At 44.2% G+C, this 18,844-nt stretch overlaps 1 protein-coding gene across 1 annotated transcript in view; it reads left to right on the top strand.

Moving 5' to 3' along the window:
• Nucleotides 1–16,340, top strand: part of ADAM17 (ADAM metallopeptidase domain 17) — a 63,467-nt gene extending 47,127 nt beyond the window's left edge. The window contains exons 11-19 of the mRNA XM_034766485.1: nucleotides 1,949–2,101; nucleotides 3,034–3,233; nucleotides 4,326–4,429; nucleotides 5,208–5,342; nucleotides 6,955–7,085; nucleotides 8,786–8,864; nucleotides 10,167–10,255; nucleotides 11,330–11,386; nucleotides 14,319–16,340. Coding sequence (XP_034622376.1) covers nucleotides 1,949–2,101; nucleotides 3,034–3,233; nucleotides 4,326–4,429; nucleotides 5,208–5,342; nucleotides 6,955–7,085; nucleotides 8,786–8,864; nucleotides 10,167–10,255; nucleotides 11,330–11,386; nucleotides 14,319–14,669 — 1,299 coding nt within the window. The 3' untranslated portion in view covers nucleotides 14,670–16,340. The remainder of the gene's footprint in view (nucleotides 1–1,948; nucleotides 2,102–3,033; nucleotides 3,234–4,325; nucleotides 4,430–5,207; nucleotides 5,343–6,954; nucleotides 7,086–8,785; nucleotides 8,865–10,166; nucleotides 10,256–11,329; nucleotides 11,387–14,318) is intronic.
• The last annotated feature ends 2,504 nt before the right edge of the window (nucleotides 16,341–18,844 follow it).

The raw sequence follows: 18,844 nt of genomic DNA, 5'->3' as shown, positions 1-18,844 counted from the left end.
CTGGCCCCCTCTCCCGCACGTTCCCCAGGTCATTTAAAACAGCACAGGGCCCCCACTCACCACTGGCGGCGCAGCGGAGCTGAGCGGCTTCCTCCCTGCTTGCTCCACATGGCTGCTGGCTCCTCCCTGCAGCCCCTGGGTGGGGTGGGTCTGTGTCCCGCCCCAGGTGCCCCTGCGGTCAATGGGAAGCTGTGGGGGCAATGCCTGGGAGTAGGAGCACCATGGAGACTCCTGCCTAGGAGCCACAGGTAAGCACTGCACCCCCCCCCAGGCTGAACCCCTCCTTTGGCCCCCAAACTCAGTCCCAGAGCCTGCACCCCCCTTCAGCCCCCAAACTCCCTCCCAGAGCCTGTTCTCCCAGCCTAGAACCAGCACCCAAACCCCAGAGCCTGCACCCCTCACCCCCTCCTGCACCCCCAGAGCCTGCACCCAGCACCCAAACTCCATCCCAGAGCCTGCACCCCAGACCCCCTCCCCCACCCAAACTCCCAGAGCCCCACCTCTCACCCATCTTGCACCCTAATCCCCTGCCCCAGCCCAGGGCCTGCACCCCAGACCTCCTCCCCCCACCCAAACTTCATCCCAGAGCCTTAGGCAGGTGGGGGGCGGTGTTTGGGGGAGCAGAGTTTGGGGGGAGGCAGGTGGATTCTGAGCACCACCAAAATTTCTACAATCCTGCCACCTCTGGGTACCAATGTGAGATTTCTAAAGATAGCTACAGCACTCGACCCAAGGTTTAAGAATCTGAAGTGCCTTCCAAAATCTGAGAGGGACGAGGTGTGGAGCATGCTTTCAGAAATCTTAAAAGAGCAACACTCTGATATGGAAACTACAGAACCCAAACCATCAAAAAAGAAAATTGACCTGCTGGTGGCATTTGACTCAGATGATGAAAATGAATGTGTGTCCGTCTGCACTGCTTTGGGTAATTATTGAGCAGAACCTGTCATCAGTATGTCCTCTGGAATGGTGGTTGAAGCATGAAGGGACATATGAATCTTTAGCGCATCTTGTGACGCTAGCCACAACAGTGCCATGTGAATGCCCATTTTCACTTTCAGGTGACATTGTAAACAAGAAGCAGGCAGCATTATCTCCTGTAAATATAAATAAATTTGTACAGCGCATCTGAGTGATTGGCTGAACAAGAAGTAGGACTAAGTGGACTTGTAGGCTCTAAAGTTTTACATCGTTTTATTTTTGGATGCAGTTTTTTATATACATAATTCTACATTTGTAAATTCAACTTTCATGATCGAGATTGCACTATAGTACTTGTAATGGGGGAATTGAAAAATACTACAGTATTTCTTTTGTTTTTTACAATGCAAATATTTGTATTCAAAATAAATATAAAGTGAGCACTGTACACTTTGTATTCTGTGTTGTAATTGAAATCAGTATATTTGAAAATGTAAAAAACATCCAAAAATATTTAAATGGTATTCTATTATTGTTTAACAGAGGGATTAATTGGGATTAATTATTTTAATCGCTTGACAGCCCTACCCTATATTATTTCTAGGCTTTTTTTCTAGCACCAAAACAGTAGAATGTGAGTTTAGTTAAGGCTCTTAATGGCCACTGTCTATTCAATAAAAATAAGGCAAATTGCCAGGGGAATTGAATGAAAATGTGATACATGTGTAATTTTTGTGGCATGACGTTTCTTTAGAAAATATTTTCTTAATCTCAGACTTAAATGACTTCAGTGTATCAAATGTTGAGCTCTTATATGCCTATGCAGCATCCGAACCCCGCCCCAGCAGTTGGCTCTGAAGAGTTTGGTAATTTTATAGGCCCTGACTTCAGTTTAGCACTTAGATGTTTAACCAAAGAACTGTTTCCTAATGAAGTGCATCTCTAAAGATCTAATGATCTGGAATTACTTAGACCCCCACTGCATGTTGCTATTGACTTTAGATGTGTTTTCTTGGTTTCGAACAAGGAAGCAGACTTGGTTACTACTCATGAACTGGGACACAACTTTGGAGCAGAGCATGATCCAGACAGTCTGCCGGAATGTGCCCCCACTGAAGACCAGGGAGGGAAATATGTTATGTATCCAATTGCTGTGAGTGGCGATCATGAAAACAATAAGGTAAATTTACTTTAACTTCTACTATCCCACTGCAGTCAACAAGGACTGACCCAGAACCTTCTACCCCAAAAACACAAGTCCTATCTGCTTAGCTAAGGTGCACTCCTTTAGCCTGTATTTAATAGGTGCTTAATTGCTTGAACAGCCACTAGAGGGAGACATATTCATTAACTATTATTATTAGTCCCAGTGTTAGATAAGTTTCTCCCAAATGCCTGAGATCTACAGGCATTCAGTCCCTACTAGGGTGATATTTTGTAACAAACTGTGGCTGCCTATACTTCCTGATATCGCTGTTGTCAGCAGGAATCCAGCTTGGATCTTCAGCACCAGAACACAGGCTTCTGAACAGTAAGCTGTTGGTCACTGCCGTCATGTCTCTCTCTAGTGGTTAGCCCAGTCACTGAGTTAAAACATACTCGTCTCCGTTCATCTTATAAACATCATAACACCCTTGAGGACTTGGTATTATCCCTATTTTACAGATGGAAAAACAGATATCAAATGAATGACTAGCCTAAGGTTACCAGCAGCTCTGCAGAAGCTTACAACCAGGGTCAGAAAAGTCTATCCCCATTTTGGCAACTTCATGACTATTTCTTGGGATGTATTGCTCCACCTGAACCCCCAGTGCTAGCAGAAGGATTGGGTTTGGTCTTGGAACCCCTCCCAAGAGTTGGTCATGGAGTGCTGTGCATGTGTGTTTGGATAGGTGTTAATCACAATGTAACAAAGCAGTTTTTCAACACAGGCTACTATTTTCTGTTATGTTTTCTCAAGGTATCACAGTGGCATTGTAAATAGAATAAATGTTTCTTAAAACATCAGAATTGGGGGTCAGGTGGGTGATGGTGTCAGTCTTGGATGTATTCTGGTGAGAGGGAATGATGCACTCCTTCTCAGTGTTACTCTTTCCGCTCATGATTCTTTAGATGTTCTCAAGCTGCAGTAAACAATCCATCTGTAAGACCATTCAGAGCAAGGCCCAGGAATGTTTCAAAGAGCGCAACAATCAAGTATGTGGGAACTCCAGAGTGGATGAAGGTGAGGAATGCGATCCTGGCCTTTTAAACAGGCATGCTGATCCCTGCTGCTCTGCTGAATGTAAACTGAAACAAAATGCCAAGTGCAGGTAAGAGATGTTAAAGCCACAGCCTTGGTTGGGAGGGGAAGGGAATATGGGGCTGGGTCAAAAACTTGTTTGCAGTGCAGCAAAATGCACTCTTCTGGACCCTGGCTCTAGTACTTTGAGACTTTCCCTACTGGGCAAATGAGCCTTGGGAGAGTTAAGATTCCAGGAGAGAGCTTTGGTGCATGCTATTACTTGGTAGCCTTGGTGTTAATTCATGCAGTAGTAGTGAGAATACTTTGTTCCATTGCTTTGCTAGGAACTGCACATCAATGCAGTGTAATAGTAAATTCTATACCCAAAAAAAGATGTCAATTGCAGCACTCAAAAGTCAGAAAGTGCCAATATTAAGGTTCCCTGTGCAACCTTAACACTGCTCCTTCTGCATGTGCATTGCAAGGCAGTCTAAACCCGTGGTCATACGTTATCCAGGACCCTAGCAACACCTAGTGTGCAAGCTGGACAGTGACTATGGTAACTGAGCTCTGTCTTACTGTCCAATCTGCACACAGAGTCCAGATCTGCTCCCATTTACACTGGAGGAATTGTGCTTTAGTCATTTTGGTTTTGGATGAGACATGAAAGTTTAGTCCTTTCCTAGCATAGAGTTCATTTGTAACTTTACTCACGAGTGTGGATTTTTAAATATTTGCATTGCAGTAGTGCCTAGGGGGCCTTGTATTACGTGCTGTACACACACCATAAGAAACGGTCCTTGCCCTGAAAAGCATAGTCCAACTAGACAAGACTGACAAAGGGTGGGAAGGGAAACGGGCACAGAGAGATGTGAAGGGACCTGACCAGGGTCACCCAGCAGGTCAGTGGCAGAGGCAGGAAAAGAACCCATATGTCCTGAGTCTGTCTAGTGCCTTGTCGAGGGGCCCACTCTCCCTCTCTGTGTGTAATGTTGTACGTGTGCTTATGTAACCCATTCTTCAGCACACTTCAGAAAATGAGGGACAAATATATCTGATAGGCAGAGCTCTAAGAGGAGAAGTATATGTGCTTCCATGAGTTTGTCACGCTCTTAATGTTAGCACTTATTTATTTCTTGAGTAGCCTAATATTCCTCCTCTCCTTCTACTCTTCTCACAGTGATCGGAACAGCCCCTGTTGTAAAGGTTGCCAGTTTGAAAGCGCTCAGAAGAAATGCCAGGAAGCCATAAATGCTACTTGTAAAGGAGAGTCTTATTGCACTGGTATGCCATTGTTATGTTTCCCTTACATGTGCAACTGAATGCTGCAGGCACAGGGCCTCTGTTTTACTAGCTTTTGCTGCCTTTTATGCAACTTGTATGTTTACTTTTAGAGTTCAGTTAAGCTCCAAGAAACTCTGTCCTGCAAACTAGTTGTTTAGCTGTCTAAGAATTGTTCTGCTCTCCGCACCTGCGGGGGACCTGGGAAATGGTGTACTTGCCTTTTAAATTAAAAAAACAAAAACAAAAAAAAGAAGAGAAAAAAGCACCATTCTGAGGCATAAAGTGTGCTCCTGAATCTTGCTTTGGCAGGGTGACTTTGCTTTAACCTCTGCTTCCCCACCAGCTGCTCACTTCCTTTTTCTGCCTCCTCCAGCATCTGATAGCAACTCTGCTTGAAGATGAGGAATCAGCCCAGACAGTCGCCTTTCCTGGCTGAAGGCTGGCTAATCCTGAGAGGGCTGCTTACCATTTTGTGCATTTTGTCTAATTAGGAATTATCGCAGTATCTGAATACTATGAGCCAGTTTTTTTCATTCCCCTCCTCCCTGTGGTCCCCTTCCTTCTAGACATCTGCCAGATGTACTGCTGCTCCTCAGAGTGCTTGCAGCAGCCCACTAAGGGTGACTAGAGTCTCGCTCCAAGAATGGGCTATTGGGAGTCGCTATATAATGAGCATCTGTGGCTCAGTCTCCTCTCCAGCACAGGGAGAATGATGTGTGCCTTTACCAACCCTGTGTGTACTAAAGCAGCCATCCCTTCTAAATGCCTGTGTCTGTAGGGAACAGCAGTGATTGCCCGCCCCCTGGGAATGCGCCGGATGACACTATCTGCGTGGATTTGGGCAAGTGCAAAGATGGAGAATGTGTTCCATTCTGCATGAGGGAGAAGAAACTGCAGTCATGTGCCTGTAATGGTGAGCAAAATAGGATCGCCAGCTTTCCCGAGCCACATGTCTTGTTAAGGCCCCGATGAGCACAGTTAATCTGTAACCTAGATGAGAGCCATGCTATCAGTGGATGGGTCCTTGGACCCCAGATCAGGGTTTCAGACAAACAAACAAAAACACCTCAAAAAGTCCGAGGCTGAAGTTTTTGTCTTTCAGCCCTTACTTTCGTTTCCTGTTTGAGGAGGGGCTGAGGAAGCTGCTCTGACATCTGGGCTGGAGCCATCAAAGCAAACAGCCAGGGTTATAGATGAAGCTGATACGCTGGGGCTCTCTGGGTGGTAGAGATGTCTACACTTCCCCTTGGCCCCAGCAAGGCAGGCTGGGAAAGGAATGTCTGATAGGCAGCGGGAGGCTGCTTCTCCAGCTGCACTGAGAACAGAATTGCCAGTGCAGCTCCAGCCGAGGGCTGTAGCAGAAGCCATATCCTGTGGCAGCTACACCAGTTGCCTACGCAGAAAGAGCACTTGAGGAGAATAACTACGGGTATATCTACACTGCAGTAAATGACCCCGTGGCCCAGCCGTGGCTGGCCCAGGTCAGCTGACACGGGCTTGGTTGCGGGGCTATAAAATTGCAGTATAGACATTCAGGCTAGGATTGGAGTCTGGGGTCGGAGATCCTGTGAGTGGGGTGCGGGTCTCAGATCCTGGGCTCCAGCCCGAGACTGGACGTCTGCACTGCTATTTTTAACCCTGCAAGCCCTGAACCTCACGAGCCTGAGTCAGCTGATCTGGACTCTGAGAATCGGTGCTGTGGGTTTTTATTGCAGTGTAGACCTACCCAATGATACATTAAAGGTCTTTAATGTGATGTAGCAGTTGGAAACCAGAAGGAAAGGTAGCACCATGTGACCAGCCAGCTCTTCCCAGCCCATCAGCAACTGCCACTGTTTTAGACAGAGGGGCTAGGGACGGGAGGAAGGGGAAGGGAGTGTTTGGAGGATGTGAAGGGCAAGTTTGGGCTAATGGAAAGAATTCCCTCATGCATGTGTCGGTTATAGACCCTTAGAAATACAGTCTCTCTCCCCCACCCCCCACACCCACACTTTCCTCTCCCCCTTTCCAGGCTCTGTACAATCCAGGGGCAAAGATCAAAGAATCCCTGTAGCTCAGACCCCTGCACCTCTTCCCTCATTGTTCAGGCTGTGGCTGCTCTTCCCATCTCCAGATGCCTGCTCAGAAGTTTGACTGAGGCCAGTAGGAAGCTTTTAAAATGTCATTTGCACATAGATGTGAACCAGGGCTCAGATGCCTTTGAAACCCTTCACCTGCCCTTGACATCTGAAGGCTGCAGTAATTTAACTTCCAGAGCTGAACAGAAAAAGGCTAAGAGCTTCCACTTTGTTGCATGGAGCGTCTTGCCAAGCTTCAGGCTCTGGGTATTCTGAGCAGCTCAAGAAGCTTCTTTGTGTGGCTAGAGACTACGCAATCCTCCGTTCCCCACACCGTCTGCTGGGAAGGGGCATGGTCAGCAAGAGGACCAGGAAGCAGTCCCCTCCATGCTCAGAAACTCTTGGTTATGGATTGAAAATAACCACAAGAGTCGGGGAAAAACAAACAGTTTGCTGCTTTTATTTTAGAAACGGACAATTCCTGCAAGGTTTGCTGTAGGGATGAGCATGGCAAGTGCAGTCCGTACGTCGATGCCAGCCAGCAGTTCCTGTACTTACGGAAAGGAAAGCCCTGCACTGTGGGATTCTGTGACATGAATGTGAGTGTTCCTGGGAGCTAGATGCCCCAAGCATTCTATTTATGGAAGAATAGGCTTTCTAGCTAAAACACCGGGAGCCTTTCCCCTTCATGTAACCTGTTTCCTCTTGCTTGTTCATACATTAGAGTAGCCCTAGACCTGCTCTGCTGAACAGCCCTTCTGCTACTGAAATGAAATCTCATTTTTTCAGGGGCAGTGGAGGAGGAAATCCCTTGTACAGGGCACCATGCATCTCCATATGTGCCCTTCTTATTCATACGTGATTGACTTTCTCTTGTGCACTGCTCTTTTGTAATGGTGCCACGGACAGTGTAGCACTACCAAAAGCCAGCCCTGGTCTTTCCCTAAGCATTGCATGTTGTGGGGTTGATTCTGCAGTTGTTGCACAAACTCCAGTGACATCAGTAAAAGCAATCCCCGTGCAAGGCGTTTCTGCGTTCCTGGACCCTGCCATATAGACGGGTAACACTGGAGTTTTGATTTTTATTTATTTATTTTGAATCCCAAGCCCATTTTAAAGACCCTTGTATTTCAAGAGCAGAGCTTCTTTATCAGTGGAGCTGATGGGATAAGATTCACCATGCGTGTAGTTTGAATAGAAAGAAAATAAATGACTGTGAGTGAGCGCTGTTGTTGTTTGTAGAGGGGATCAGGGTTGGTAATGTAGAAAAGCTATGGAAAGCGAAGAAACCAACACAGACACCCAGGAGTAATGGTCAGGAGTAATATACAACACCTGAAGGGGCCCCATGGAATCCCATTTAAAGTTGTGAAGCAGTGGTTGAAAAAGTTAGTCATTGGACTTCTGGAGTGCTCTTGTTTCAAAATCTTGAAATATTTTTTGCTTAAGCTCCTGATCTGGAAAGATGCCGTGTGCCCCCCATTTCCCAAGGGCGTTAGGAATGCTGGGTGCTCAGCATCAGGTCCCAGCTTTTTTTTTTTTTTTTTAATAGTTTCACAAACGTGCCTGGCTTTTCCTCAGAAGACCAACAACATGAATATTTCATTCCCCTGTAAGGATGGCAATGGCTTGATGCTTCAGTGGAGGAGATTGATAAACAGATGAGCAAATGACGAAAATCTCTCCATTTGTCACCACCCATTTCCTCTCCCAAGTCAGCCCAAGACCTAACCTGCTGCTGAACAGTGACATCTCCCTATACACTGTATAGCTGTAGTAGCTGTTTTGGGAGAGGAAATTGGTGGAGATGCATATGATGCAAGGATCTGAGTAGAAGAATATTTAGTATTTCTATCAAATTCAAGGGGTAATGTTTTCAAAGGAGACTTAGATGCCTAAACTCCTTAGTCCCATTGACTTTCAGTGAGAATTAGGCTGTCTAAGTGCCAAAGTCACTTTTGAGAATTTAACCCTCGGCCTCCTAAGCTTTGTACAGGCACTAACTAACCTCAGTCAAACCTTGCTCTGCTTTAATGGGTTTAAGTTACAATTAGATTCTAAGAGCTCTTTTTAAACAAGCAAATCAAAACGGAGACTTTCCTCAGAGAAGTCACTGTAGCTAGTCAGAAATGGACCACAGCCATTGAAAAATGGTATAAATATGTCTCTAAACTATGCAAAATACATTTTGACTGTGTAGTTCTGTTTCGTATTACGTCCTTTTCATGCCCTGTGACCAGGATGGTTAGGGCTTAAGTAATATAAGATCATTCTTTGAAATAAATGTTTACTTTTGCAGGGCAAATGTGAGAAGCAAGTGCAGGATGTGATTGAACGATTTTGGGATTTCATCGATCAGCTTAGCATCAATACTTTTGGTAAGTTAAGTAATCCAACTTTTTTTTTTTTTTTTTAATTTGCTGAGGTACCTACATTCCCAACTACCTCTACCCTGAAGGCACTGTGAAAAGAATCAGATTGGCGGATGACTGTTCTTACTGTGTGTGGGCCAGGTGGGGACTCATGGATGGCTTGACCTCCCACAAATCACTGTTCATATCTCAGAAGGTGGGACTGGGTAGATGTTGTCTTTCTAATGTCACTTAGTGCATCATGTTAGAACTGAAAATATTGATGTCTCCTTCTAAATCTTTAAAGCTACAGTTAGTTTTCTTGCATTTCCTGCTCCATTATTATTATTTCCAAGCATTTAAGAAGGATGGTTCTGCTCCAAGAAGCCTTCAATTTAAAGACAAATCAGTAGACAGAGGTCAGAGGAAAAGGAGTAACAATAGGTGATTTATATACCAGTCACCTAGACTTGCTTATAGGCAGCACAGTTAAATGAATCTTTAAAGAGGGATTTCAAGGTAGACAGGGTGAGGAATTTTCAGTTAATAAATATCACAGTATAAAGTAACGCACTGCAAGGTGGTTGGTTATACTGAATCCACACGCTCCTCAGGTGGTTGGATCTATGTTGTTACTAATCTTGCACCTTACAACACAAAGCATGGAGGTATGTCCTGGTATAACGGCTCTCCTCACTATGTTGTAACCATATCAGAAGATATCAATTACATGATTCTGTAATGATAGGGTAACAGACAGTATAAGTTCAAGGTAAATGCCATGTTATCTGCAGGGTGATTGTATGGCTTTCAGTCTTCTGGACTAAAGTCTTATAAGATCTAAGAACTGCAGTTTTCCAGGTGTTTAATATTAAAACTACTTAGTAACTTCAAACAGAAGTATTGTCTTGATATTTGGAAGTAAGCATAGTAATAGAGTAGGCATGTGTTTTTGTTATTTGCCTCATGAGATCACAGTTGTGAATTGGCATGTGAGGGGGCTCACTGTAATGAAAGATATGCCTTGGAGAACTAAGCGCACCCAGCCTGCTAATGTGAAATATTGGGAGACATCTAGTACTAAAGAGTTAAAGGAGGCAGAGAAAAGGATTTGTGACTTTAAGCGTCTTTGAGGTTTAACTTTCTGAACAGATATTTTATATGGGCCCAATCCTGCAGCCCTTATGCATCTGAGCAATCCTGTGACTTTAGTAGGGTTACTCACAGGAGTAAAGATGGCAGAATCAGGACCTATATTTATGTACATACACAGCGTTTGTCTGTTGTCTTTGGCATATAACTAATTGGTTTGGACTTGATTGTTTACAGGGAAATTCCTTGCAGACAATATAGTGGGCTCCGTACTTGTGTTTTCCTTGCTATTTTGGATTCCTCTGAGTATTCTTGTCCATTTTGTGGTGAGTAAACCTACTTTAATGTGACTTACCAGTTTGATCATATTGTAGGCGGAACTTATTCATACGTGTAATGGCAAAGATCCAGGGGGTAAGTTTTTAGCAGATAACAGCCCATAAAGGTAAAACTGTTACTATTTGGGACCTATCACCATTCCTTAAGCAGGTTAAACTCCCACTAACTTCTGTAGGCCCTTTGTAATGAACCCTAATGTTACTAGAACACTGAACTACTTCCTGTTAACATAAGAAGATTGCATCAGTGGAGAAAAGTTAATTTGGGGTTGTTTATTTTGGCTAGCCAGTGCTACTAGAATTACATAATAGATGATGATCATCTTCATTGTGAGTGCTGGCACTGTGCTTGGAATCATAGGCTCTAGCCTCAGCAGAGAAGCTGAAGTTGCCTGCTGTAGCAAACAGAATAATTTAACCCTGAGTCTGTTAGATCACATCAGGTATGGCAAAGTCTCACCTCAGTCGCCAAAACAACTGTTTCCTAAGAACTCCTCAGCTTACATTAGAAAGCAGAACCACTGAAAGTCAGCCCATTCTGGGATAAATAACTTGGCCCTGTCAGCAGGGAATTAAACAACCCCCAGAAATTGGCATTTGCACTCGTTGGGAGGAAGCGGCAATGAATACTGTAGAATTCTACATTTTGCTGCAAACCTTTCCTAGTATTTCAAATACATGTACAGGTGTTAATTGCCTACTCAAGGAACCGACAAAAATCAGTTGCTTAAACAGAACTGGGAACTTGGTCATTTGGGGAATATTATTATTATTTGTATTACGGTGGTGCCTAGGATACTTTGGCACAGTCTCCAGATGGGAGGTTCTCGAATAAGGGTGGTTTCTTGTACAGGAGTCACTGCATGTGTTAATTGCAAGGGAGCCTCTCTCTCTACTACTTTTTCTCTTCCCTGCTGAGGTAATCTTGGCTATCTATGGAAGGGGAATCAGCTGGCTGCAGTTTGAGGCTGGGAGTGTAATGGGCTGTGAGGGGAAAAGAATGTGTCTTCATCTGGTCAGCAAACAATATAGGACTGACTGTCTGGTTTGTTTTCTTTATAGGACAAGAAATTGGATAAACAGTATGAAGAGAACACAAAATCTCTATTTTGTCCCAGTGTAAGTTTGCTGCTTTCAAGGAACAGTAATTATTTTAACTGTATGTTAGCAGAGAGCTAATTTTGGAATGTAGTGTTTGTTAGAAAAAAATGATCTTGAAAGACATTTGTGGAGTAATCCTCAAAGAAAGCCATGGTGTCTTCTGCACAGAAACTCTGCCAGATGAAACAGAAGTTGGGTGTTTTATGGTTAAGTTTTTTTCTTCTAGAAGGAATGTTAGTTTTGCTTAAATGAAACATTGTGGCTTTTGCTTTTCGCGTCTGAGTGGTGACGAGTTTATCTTGCTGAAGGTGCACTTGCTCCTGAGTGCTAGCCATGGCATCTTATGCAGGAAGCTGCTTTGTTCTGCAAAGCTGTGTGTCCTGTGACAAGTGTCTGCGTTCAAGTTCCTGTCTGGGTGTGTGCTCAGCAAGTCTCAACCACTGACCACTTGTCCCTAGGCCAAGTGATGCAAATAAAACGGAGTTTCCAGAGGCAGAAGTATTAATCTGATGACTTCAGCAGTAGCGGAAAAGTCTCTACCTAGTGAATTAGTTATTCCTTGCAAAGTGGCCTTTTAGTAACAGAATATCCTTTTAGCAGCTGGATGTTCCAGCTGAAACTGTAGATTCTCACACTGTGATCCTTGGGCTGCTTCCAGTTTGTCACTTGAACTTCTGTTACAGGGCTGAAGGGTCTGTCACTTTTCAGGCAGTGACACTTCCTGCTAGTTCATACTCTGGTGATGCAGGCCATATAAGTACCTATATAGTTGTAGCCCATTCCAAGACCCTCTTGTTGCCGGCACAGGGGCCTGAGGATAGCAACAGTGAGGTTCGGTGCCTGGAGTGCTTCACGCCAATAAACATACCGGGGTGGAGAAACAATCAAAGTTTATTTGAGATCTCAAAGTGGTGCAAGGAGACAGGCAAGTCTCAAATCGAGCACACCAGCAAAAACAGTTTCTCTCTTCTTTATACATTTTACAACTAACCCCCCCACCACCACCCCCCACTCCTCCTCCCTTTTCTACCAAAGACATGTTTATACATTTAAGCAACTAAATCATTCTAGGGCTATAAATCTAGCTTGTTAGTAACTTCTCTCTAAACAGTTATTTGGTCCTGTTTACCCTTAGTTTATTACCCCTTCCTCAGCTAGAAACATGCAAACCTCATCATTATTGTTTGGTACCTGAAATGAGCAAGGTCGTAATTGCTAACTAGCTATTTACACATTCCAATACCTGTCCTTGGTTGTTAAGGTCGATCAGAGTTAAACATGGAAGGACAGAATTTAAACATGGAAGAACTCTGGCTTAGGCAGGCCTAGTAACCCCAACACTCTCATTTTTATTTCAGTGTAAGCACAGTGTCCAGTGCTTTGGGCGCATGTACAATCTTCATTAATAAAATGAACAGACAACCTGATCTGTTAACATTAGAACCCTCCCAGATGTAACAAAAACCCCTCTCCACCATTCATTTAATCTGCAGAACAGGCCTTGAGGAACGATCCTGGGGGTCAATAAATGTGAGATCTTGTAAACCAGTGGGGGAAGCATATGCCAGAATCAAGGACTCCTTACTGAGAAATCCCTGCCTCCAGCCCCCCTCATAAGTAAACCAACATGCTATTAGCTTGAGCATATCAACTGCCAAAGTATGTAGTGAAAGCAGCAGGTCTCAGACAACATGGCCCAAATCATCTCATCTTTATACCTTAACCTCTATCTGGAAACATTTTGGAAGCTGGTACAGTGGCACAGCAGAGATGTAATGTGCCCCCCTGCAAGAAACACTGCTTAATGTGCAATACATTCTGCACCAGTTGCCGTTAGAGTGGTCTTAAATTGCAGCCCCAGTAGCACAATTGTGACCTTGCACTCTCAAGATAGCAAGGGCACAATCTTTTGTCTAAACCAAAGTAAATCAAAAACACTCCTGGCACCATGGCCAGTGCGTAAGGTACTGGACTGGGACTCTGATGTCTGGGTTCTCTTTCTGACTTTACCACTGATCTGCAGTGTGACCTTGGACAAATCTCTTCACCTCTCCGTGCCCCCTCCCCCTTTATTAACCATTGGAACAGTTACCAGGGGTTGTGATGGAGTCTTCATAACTGGAAATCTTTACATTAGGATTGCATATTTTTCTAAAAGATCTGCTGCTTTTCCTGCTACAGCTATTGGACTTGAAGCAGGATTTAATTCAGGGAGGTCCTGTGGACTGTGTTACACAGGAGGTCAATCTAGATAATCATAATGGTTCTTTCTGGCCTTCAAAATCTATAAATCTACAGCCATGGCTGCCCCTGGACACATCAGAACAGCTAAGTTACAAAGATAACCCTCTAGATTGTAAACTTGACTATCAAAAGGTGGGGCCTATCAGCTGAGGGCATTTGGCATCACTTCTGCCAGTCTTTGTAGTTGCATCAATTGGTTCCAGTGAAATAGAGGCATAAACTGCATATTGGAGAGACACCAGCTCACACTGCCTCCCTGAACCGCTTCACATTGAACAGGAGTGGCAGCGGACTAGAACCTGCACGAACCCTAGCTGAAAGGATATTTAATGTTTAACTTAGCTAGTCTTATAAAGTCAATGCTAGCATGTAATAATTCATAATTTACAAGAATGATCAGCTGAATTAGACAAAAGGCCAACTATTTGGGTTTAGACTTGACCAGCGTAAGGTAACATCAAAATGTGTTGCCTTGAACTCTAAAGCTTCTCTTCTTTCAGGAAGGCTGCCCAAAGCAATCAGGTGACCACTTCTATTTATGAATTACTGTAACTTTCTCCTCCCCAAGTATCCAGACTCCAAAAGGAATGTGGGTTATTTTTTTTTTTTTTCTGCTCTCCATGTGAAGGGACAATTAACCAAAATTGAATTCCAAATTAGAAAAAAATTCCCACCCCCACCTGACTGAGCTGCTTGTGTCTTGCAGAATGTGGAGATGCTCAGTAGTATGGACTCAGCATCTGTTCGAATTGTCAAGCCATTTCCTACTGCCCAGTCAACAAGCCGACACCAGCCACTGCAGCCCATCACAGCAATGCCTGTAGTAGCTGCAGCACCAAAACTGGACCACCAAAGAATGGACACTATTCAGGAGGACCCAAGTACTGACTCTCATGTTGATGAAGATTGCTTTGAGAAGGACCCTTTCCCAAATAGCAGCTCAGCTGCTAAATCTTTTGAGGATCTTACAGACCATCCTGTCACTAGGAGCGAGAAAGCATCATCCTTTAAACTACAGCGCCAAAATCGAGTGGACAGCAAAGAAACTGAATGCTAGCGTCTAGCTGCCTTCCAGCCTCATGACTGTGTGCAAAAGAAATGTTCATATATTTGATCTAAAACCATTTTGTTTATATAAATACAGATAGAGATAGATAGAGAGATATTTTGTGAGGGGATGGGAGACTGGGAAATAAGGAAGTGACCTACTGCAGATGCTGGTCATGTGTATGACCTTCCTTAGTTTATCAGACAATTGCATCTTTTTAAAACAAAGAAAAACATCCAGACTAAAACTAGCTTGTTTTGAAGCTTTTGGATTTGGTTTTTCTAGTTTCTTAACCTTTACTATTTCCTTCAACCTGTGGTGTAAAGTGGAACATCCTGCTGGATATTAGGTTGTGTATATTAGCATTTTTATAATTCAGCTTTTTGTAGTTGGAACAACACAGATAGACAAAATCATGGTTTTGGGTGTTTTTAAAAAAATAAACTTAGTGAGTTTTCTGCATAGACTAGAGCATGTAGCAGTTTAGGTACCCTAAACAGTATAAAATTATTTTGTTTGCAAACAAAGATCAGAGCAGTGAGATAGGTACAAATTGTATTTTAAACAGAGTCTGATAAATACAATGAACTGATACGCGTTCAGAGTTACTCTGGGTTTCAGTTCTTTATAACCCACATTGCTGAAAAATAGCTTTCATATAAGTCTTCCCATTCTGAATGAAGCATTTCTTAAAAGAACACCTTATAATTACAGACCTCTGCGTGGGCAAGTGGGAAGAAAAGAATAGCTGCTTATGTTGAAAGGACAACTCAGTTTAGGTTTTGACCTAATTAGTTTAGGTTTTGACCTTTACAATAGTTGTTTCAGTCTGAAGTGGTTTCTTTGATTCAACTTTTTAATATACATAACACTGTTGCCAAGAAATTTAAAAAGAAAAGCCATTTGTAGGACCCACATATAATTTGTTATGCGCTCTTGCTGGAAAAATACTACTTTGAGTTGCACAGATACTGATGAATAACAATGATTAATTTCAGCTCATTTCTAAATACTGATAAAAATCAAGGTTTGCCAAATCTGAAAGGACAAAATTAATAAGGAAACCTTTTTAATTGTACGGTTTCCAAGAGGGTATTATAGTAGTGTAATATAAAAAGCCTATAACTTAATGGAGTGGTGCCCCTTTAAGTTGATAAGCTTATTTCCAAAGGCAGAGATGTGAATAGTGTAATCTGTTTGCTATGAATGTTACATGAAAGTTACTTTTGTCTGTATTAACAGATGAACTGTCACAGTAGAATCATAGGGCAACTATGTACTGCTTGGGTCCTACAGAAAGATCTTAGCTCTTCATCTATCTTACCCCATAATCATGTCATAATGTAACTTTGATTTATATAAACTTTGTTTAAAATGGTTCTGCAACTGTTTTAAATGTCCACTGGAAAGCAGATCTGTGTTCATCAGCCAGAAAAGCTTAACTATGGAAAACTTGTATTTTTAAAATTTGATGGCAGTTAACCAAACCTGTGACAAAAGAATTGTGTGTTTCCAAGGATACTTGTTACACTAATACTTGAACTTGTGCCTTATGGTATTCATATCGAACTAATCATTATTTTAGTTACACTGGGTTTTGGATTTGATATGTAGCCATAAAATTTGTTTGAGTTAAATTTAACTTTCAGTACAACGTAATAATAAAAGCTTTTTATAGGATGACGACTGTTTCATTGAAACTAAGACTTGCCAGTTCTCACAGATAGGATTTTTATCTAAGACACTAGTGCTCCTTGGTCAAAATCTTTAGTAAGCAGCAAAATGTCATGCTCCAAACTTGATATACATTGCTCCATTCCTTCAGCGCAAAACCAGTGATGGTTCTTATTTTTTAATATGTTTCTTACTACCTTCACTTGTGTGTGAAAAGTTCCATAAGTTCTACGACTAATGCATTTGTGCTTATAAATAACAGCAGCAGGATCGAATCCCTGTGCATGTGGAAACTGAAGGAGGTTGTTTTTTTTGTTGTTGTTTTTTTAATCCTAATAGTAATGATGACAAACCCAAGGCTTGTCTAGTTCTCAGGTGTCTTCCAGATAGCAATCAGTTGCATTGCAAGCAAGCCCCTTATGACCCAAAGGAAACAATAATTGAGGTATCTGATCTGAGTTGATAATGGAATGGATCTCAATTTTGCTGTGATTGTGGGGTTGTTGCTTGAATTCTAGACACACATAAGCAAACAGAGTATTTTCACTCTAATACAGTGGTTCTCAAACTAAGGCCGCGGCTTGTTCAGGGAAAGCCCCTGGCGGGCCGGGCTGGTTTGTTTACCTGCCGCGTCCGCAGGTCCGGCCGATCGTGGCTCCCACTGGCCGCGGTTCGCTGCTCCAGGCCAATGGGGGCTGCAGGAAGGGCGGCCAGCACGTCCCTTGGCCTGCGCCACTTCCTGCAGCCCCCATTGGTCTGGAGCAGTGAACCGCAGCCAGTGGGAACTGCAATCGGCCGAACCTGCAGATGCGGCAGGTGAACAAACCGGCCCGGCCCGCCAGGGGCTTTCCCTGAACAAGCCGCGGCCCTAGTTTGAGAACCACTGGTCTAGACTACACAGATTAAAGCAGCTAATTTCCAGTAAAGAACTAGCCAGTTTCAGTAAGGGTTCTTGAGTGGAAATTTGGTCCTGTTTATCCAAACCCTCTATGCCAGAGGTTCTCAAACTGGTCTGTTGACCACCAGTGGTCCGCGAGCTCCATTCAGGTGGTCCGCGGATAGTTCGCTCTAAGATGCGCACCTGGTCAGCCGCATGAGAGAATGAAGGGCCACCCACCTAATCAGTGGAGTCACACCGGCATGGTTCCACTAATTAGGTGCCTGGACCTTGAAGAAGATGCACATGTAAGGTGAGGTGGTGGCCTTGGGGGGGAATTAGGGGGTAGGTGGGAGGGAGCAGTAGGGTGAGAAGAGGGGTTGGGGGGAATTGGATGTGCAGGGCTGCAGTGGTCGGAGAAAGAGGAGACTTTCCCCAACTCCAGGGCTGCAGCTGCCAGGGAGAGCCCCCTCCTTCCCAGCCTCAGCTTGGGGGCTACTGCAGCAGGGGAGAGAGGGGACATCCATTGCATTAGAAAGGTAAGAGTACTGATATTAAAATATGAGTTGTGTGCTTTTATTTGCAGAACAAAAAAAAATTGTTTTTTTAATACAGCGTTTTTATCCAAAGTGCTTTACAATAGTTAGCTAATGATACAAACAACATTTGGAAAGATCGTTAAGTGGTCTGCCGAGACCCTCAGCTATTTGCAAATGGTCGGTGGAAAAAAAAATTTTTTTGAGAACCTCTGTTCTATGTACTTCCAAGAGCAAGTCTTTCACCCCTCTTTTGTGTCTGCCATACCTGAGGGTGCATGACTGAAGGAATTACATTCTGACTAGGACAGGCTGGGCTACTTCTGGAGGATGCAAAACTGACCATTCACTCAGTGATTACTGGTGGTTTTGGAAACCCTTCATTAGGGATGTGGAATCGCCTTAAGCCAGGAGTTCCTGGGCTGTGGCCCAAAAATGGGCTGTGACACTGTCCTGGGTGGTCTGCCATGGGCAGAGATGAGGAGCGGGTATGGGGGCAGGGTTTGCCACCCCAAACTATATGTTGACAGAGTGGCAGCTAACAATGGCTCCCGCCCAGGGCCGGAGTTCAGCGCTCCTGGCGGGTGGCAGTGAAACAGAACCGCCAGGCAGTGGGTGAGGTGACAGGGCCAACCCTAGAAGTGGCAGCTCCCAGGATGGCTGGAGAGTTCATGGCCATTCCCTGCTGCTGCACCCTATGAGCTGTGGCTATTTGGGGGGGGTGGGGTGAGTGTGGGTGAACTTGAGGCTGGAGCCCCTGGCTATCTGGGGGGGAAATGCTGCCAGCCTGGCAGGGAGGTACAGGCAGTAGGGCTTTCCCCTGCGGAACTCACAGGTGCCCCTCACTTCCCATAGGGGTGTATGGCCGAGGGGTGCCCTGGGACTGCAGGCTCAGCCATTGAGTGGTGGCTGCTGGCTGGGGACCCCACTCTGAAAGCAGTGCCGACGCCAGTAACAGCATAGACGTAAGGGTGACATGTAAATACATAGAATGCCATCCTTATTTCTGCGCTGCTGCTGGCAGTGGCACTGCCTTCAGCGCTGGTGCCTGTACAGCAGGTTCCACTCTCCGGACAAGGTGGTTAAGAGGCAAGGAG

This window comes from Trachemys scripta, chromosome 3, assembly GCF_013100865.1.
Source record: "Trachemys scripta elegans isolate TJP31775 chromosome 3, CAS_Tse_1.0, whole genome shotgun sequence".
Lineage (NCBI taxonomy): Eukaryota > Metazoa > Chordata > Testudines > Emydidae > Trachemys > Trachemys scripta.
The sequence above is the reverse complement of the archived record's forward strand: the minus strand, read 5'-3'. Positions and strand labels throughout refer to the sequence as shown.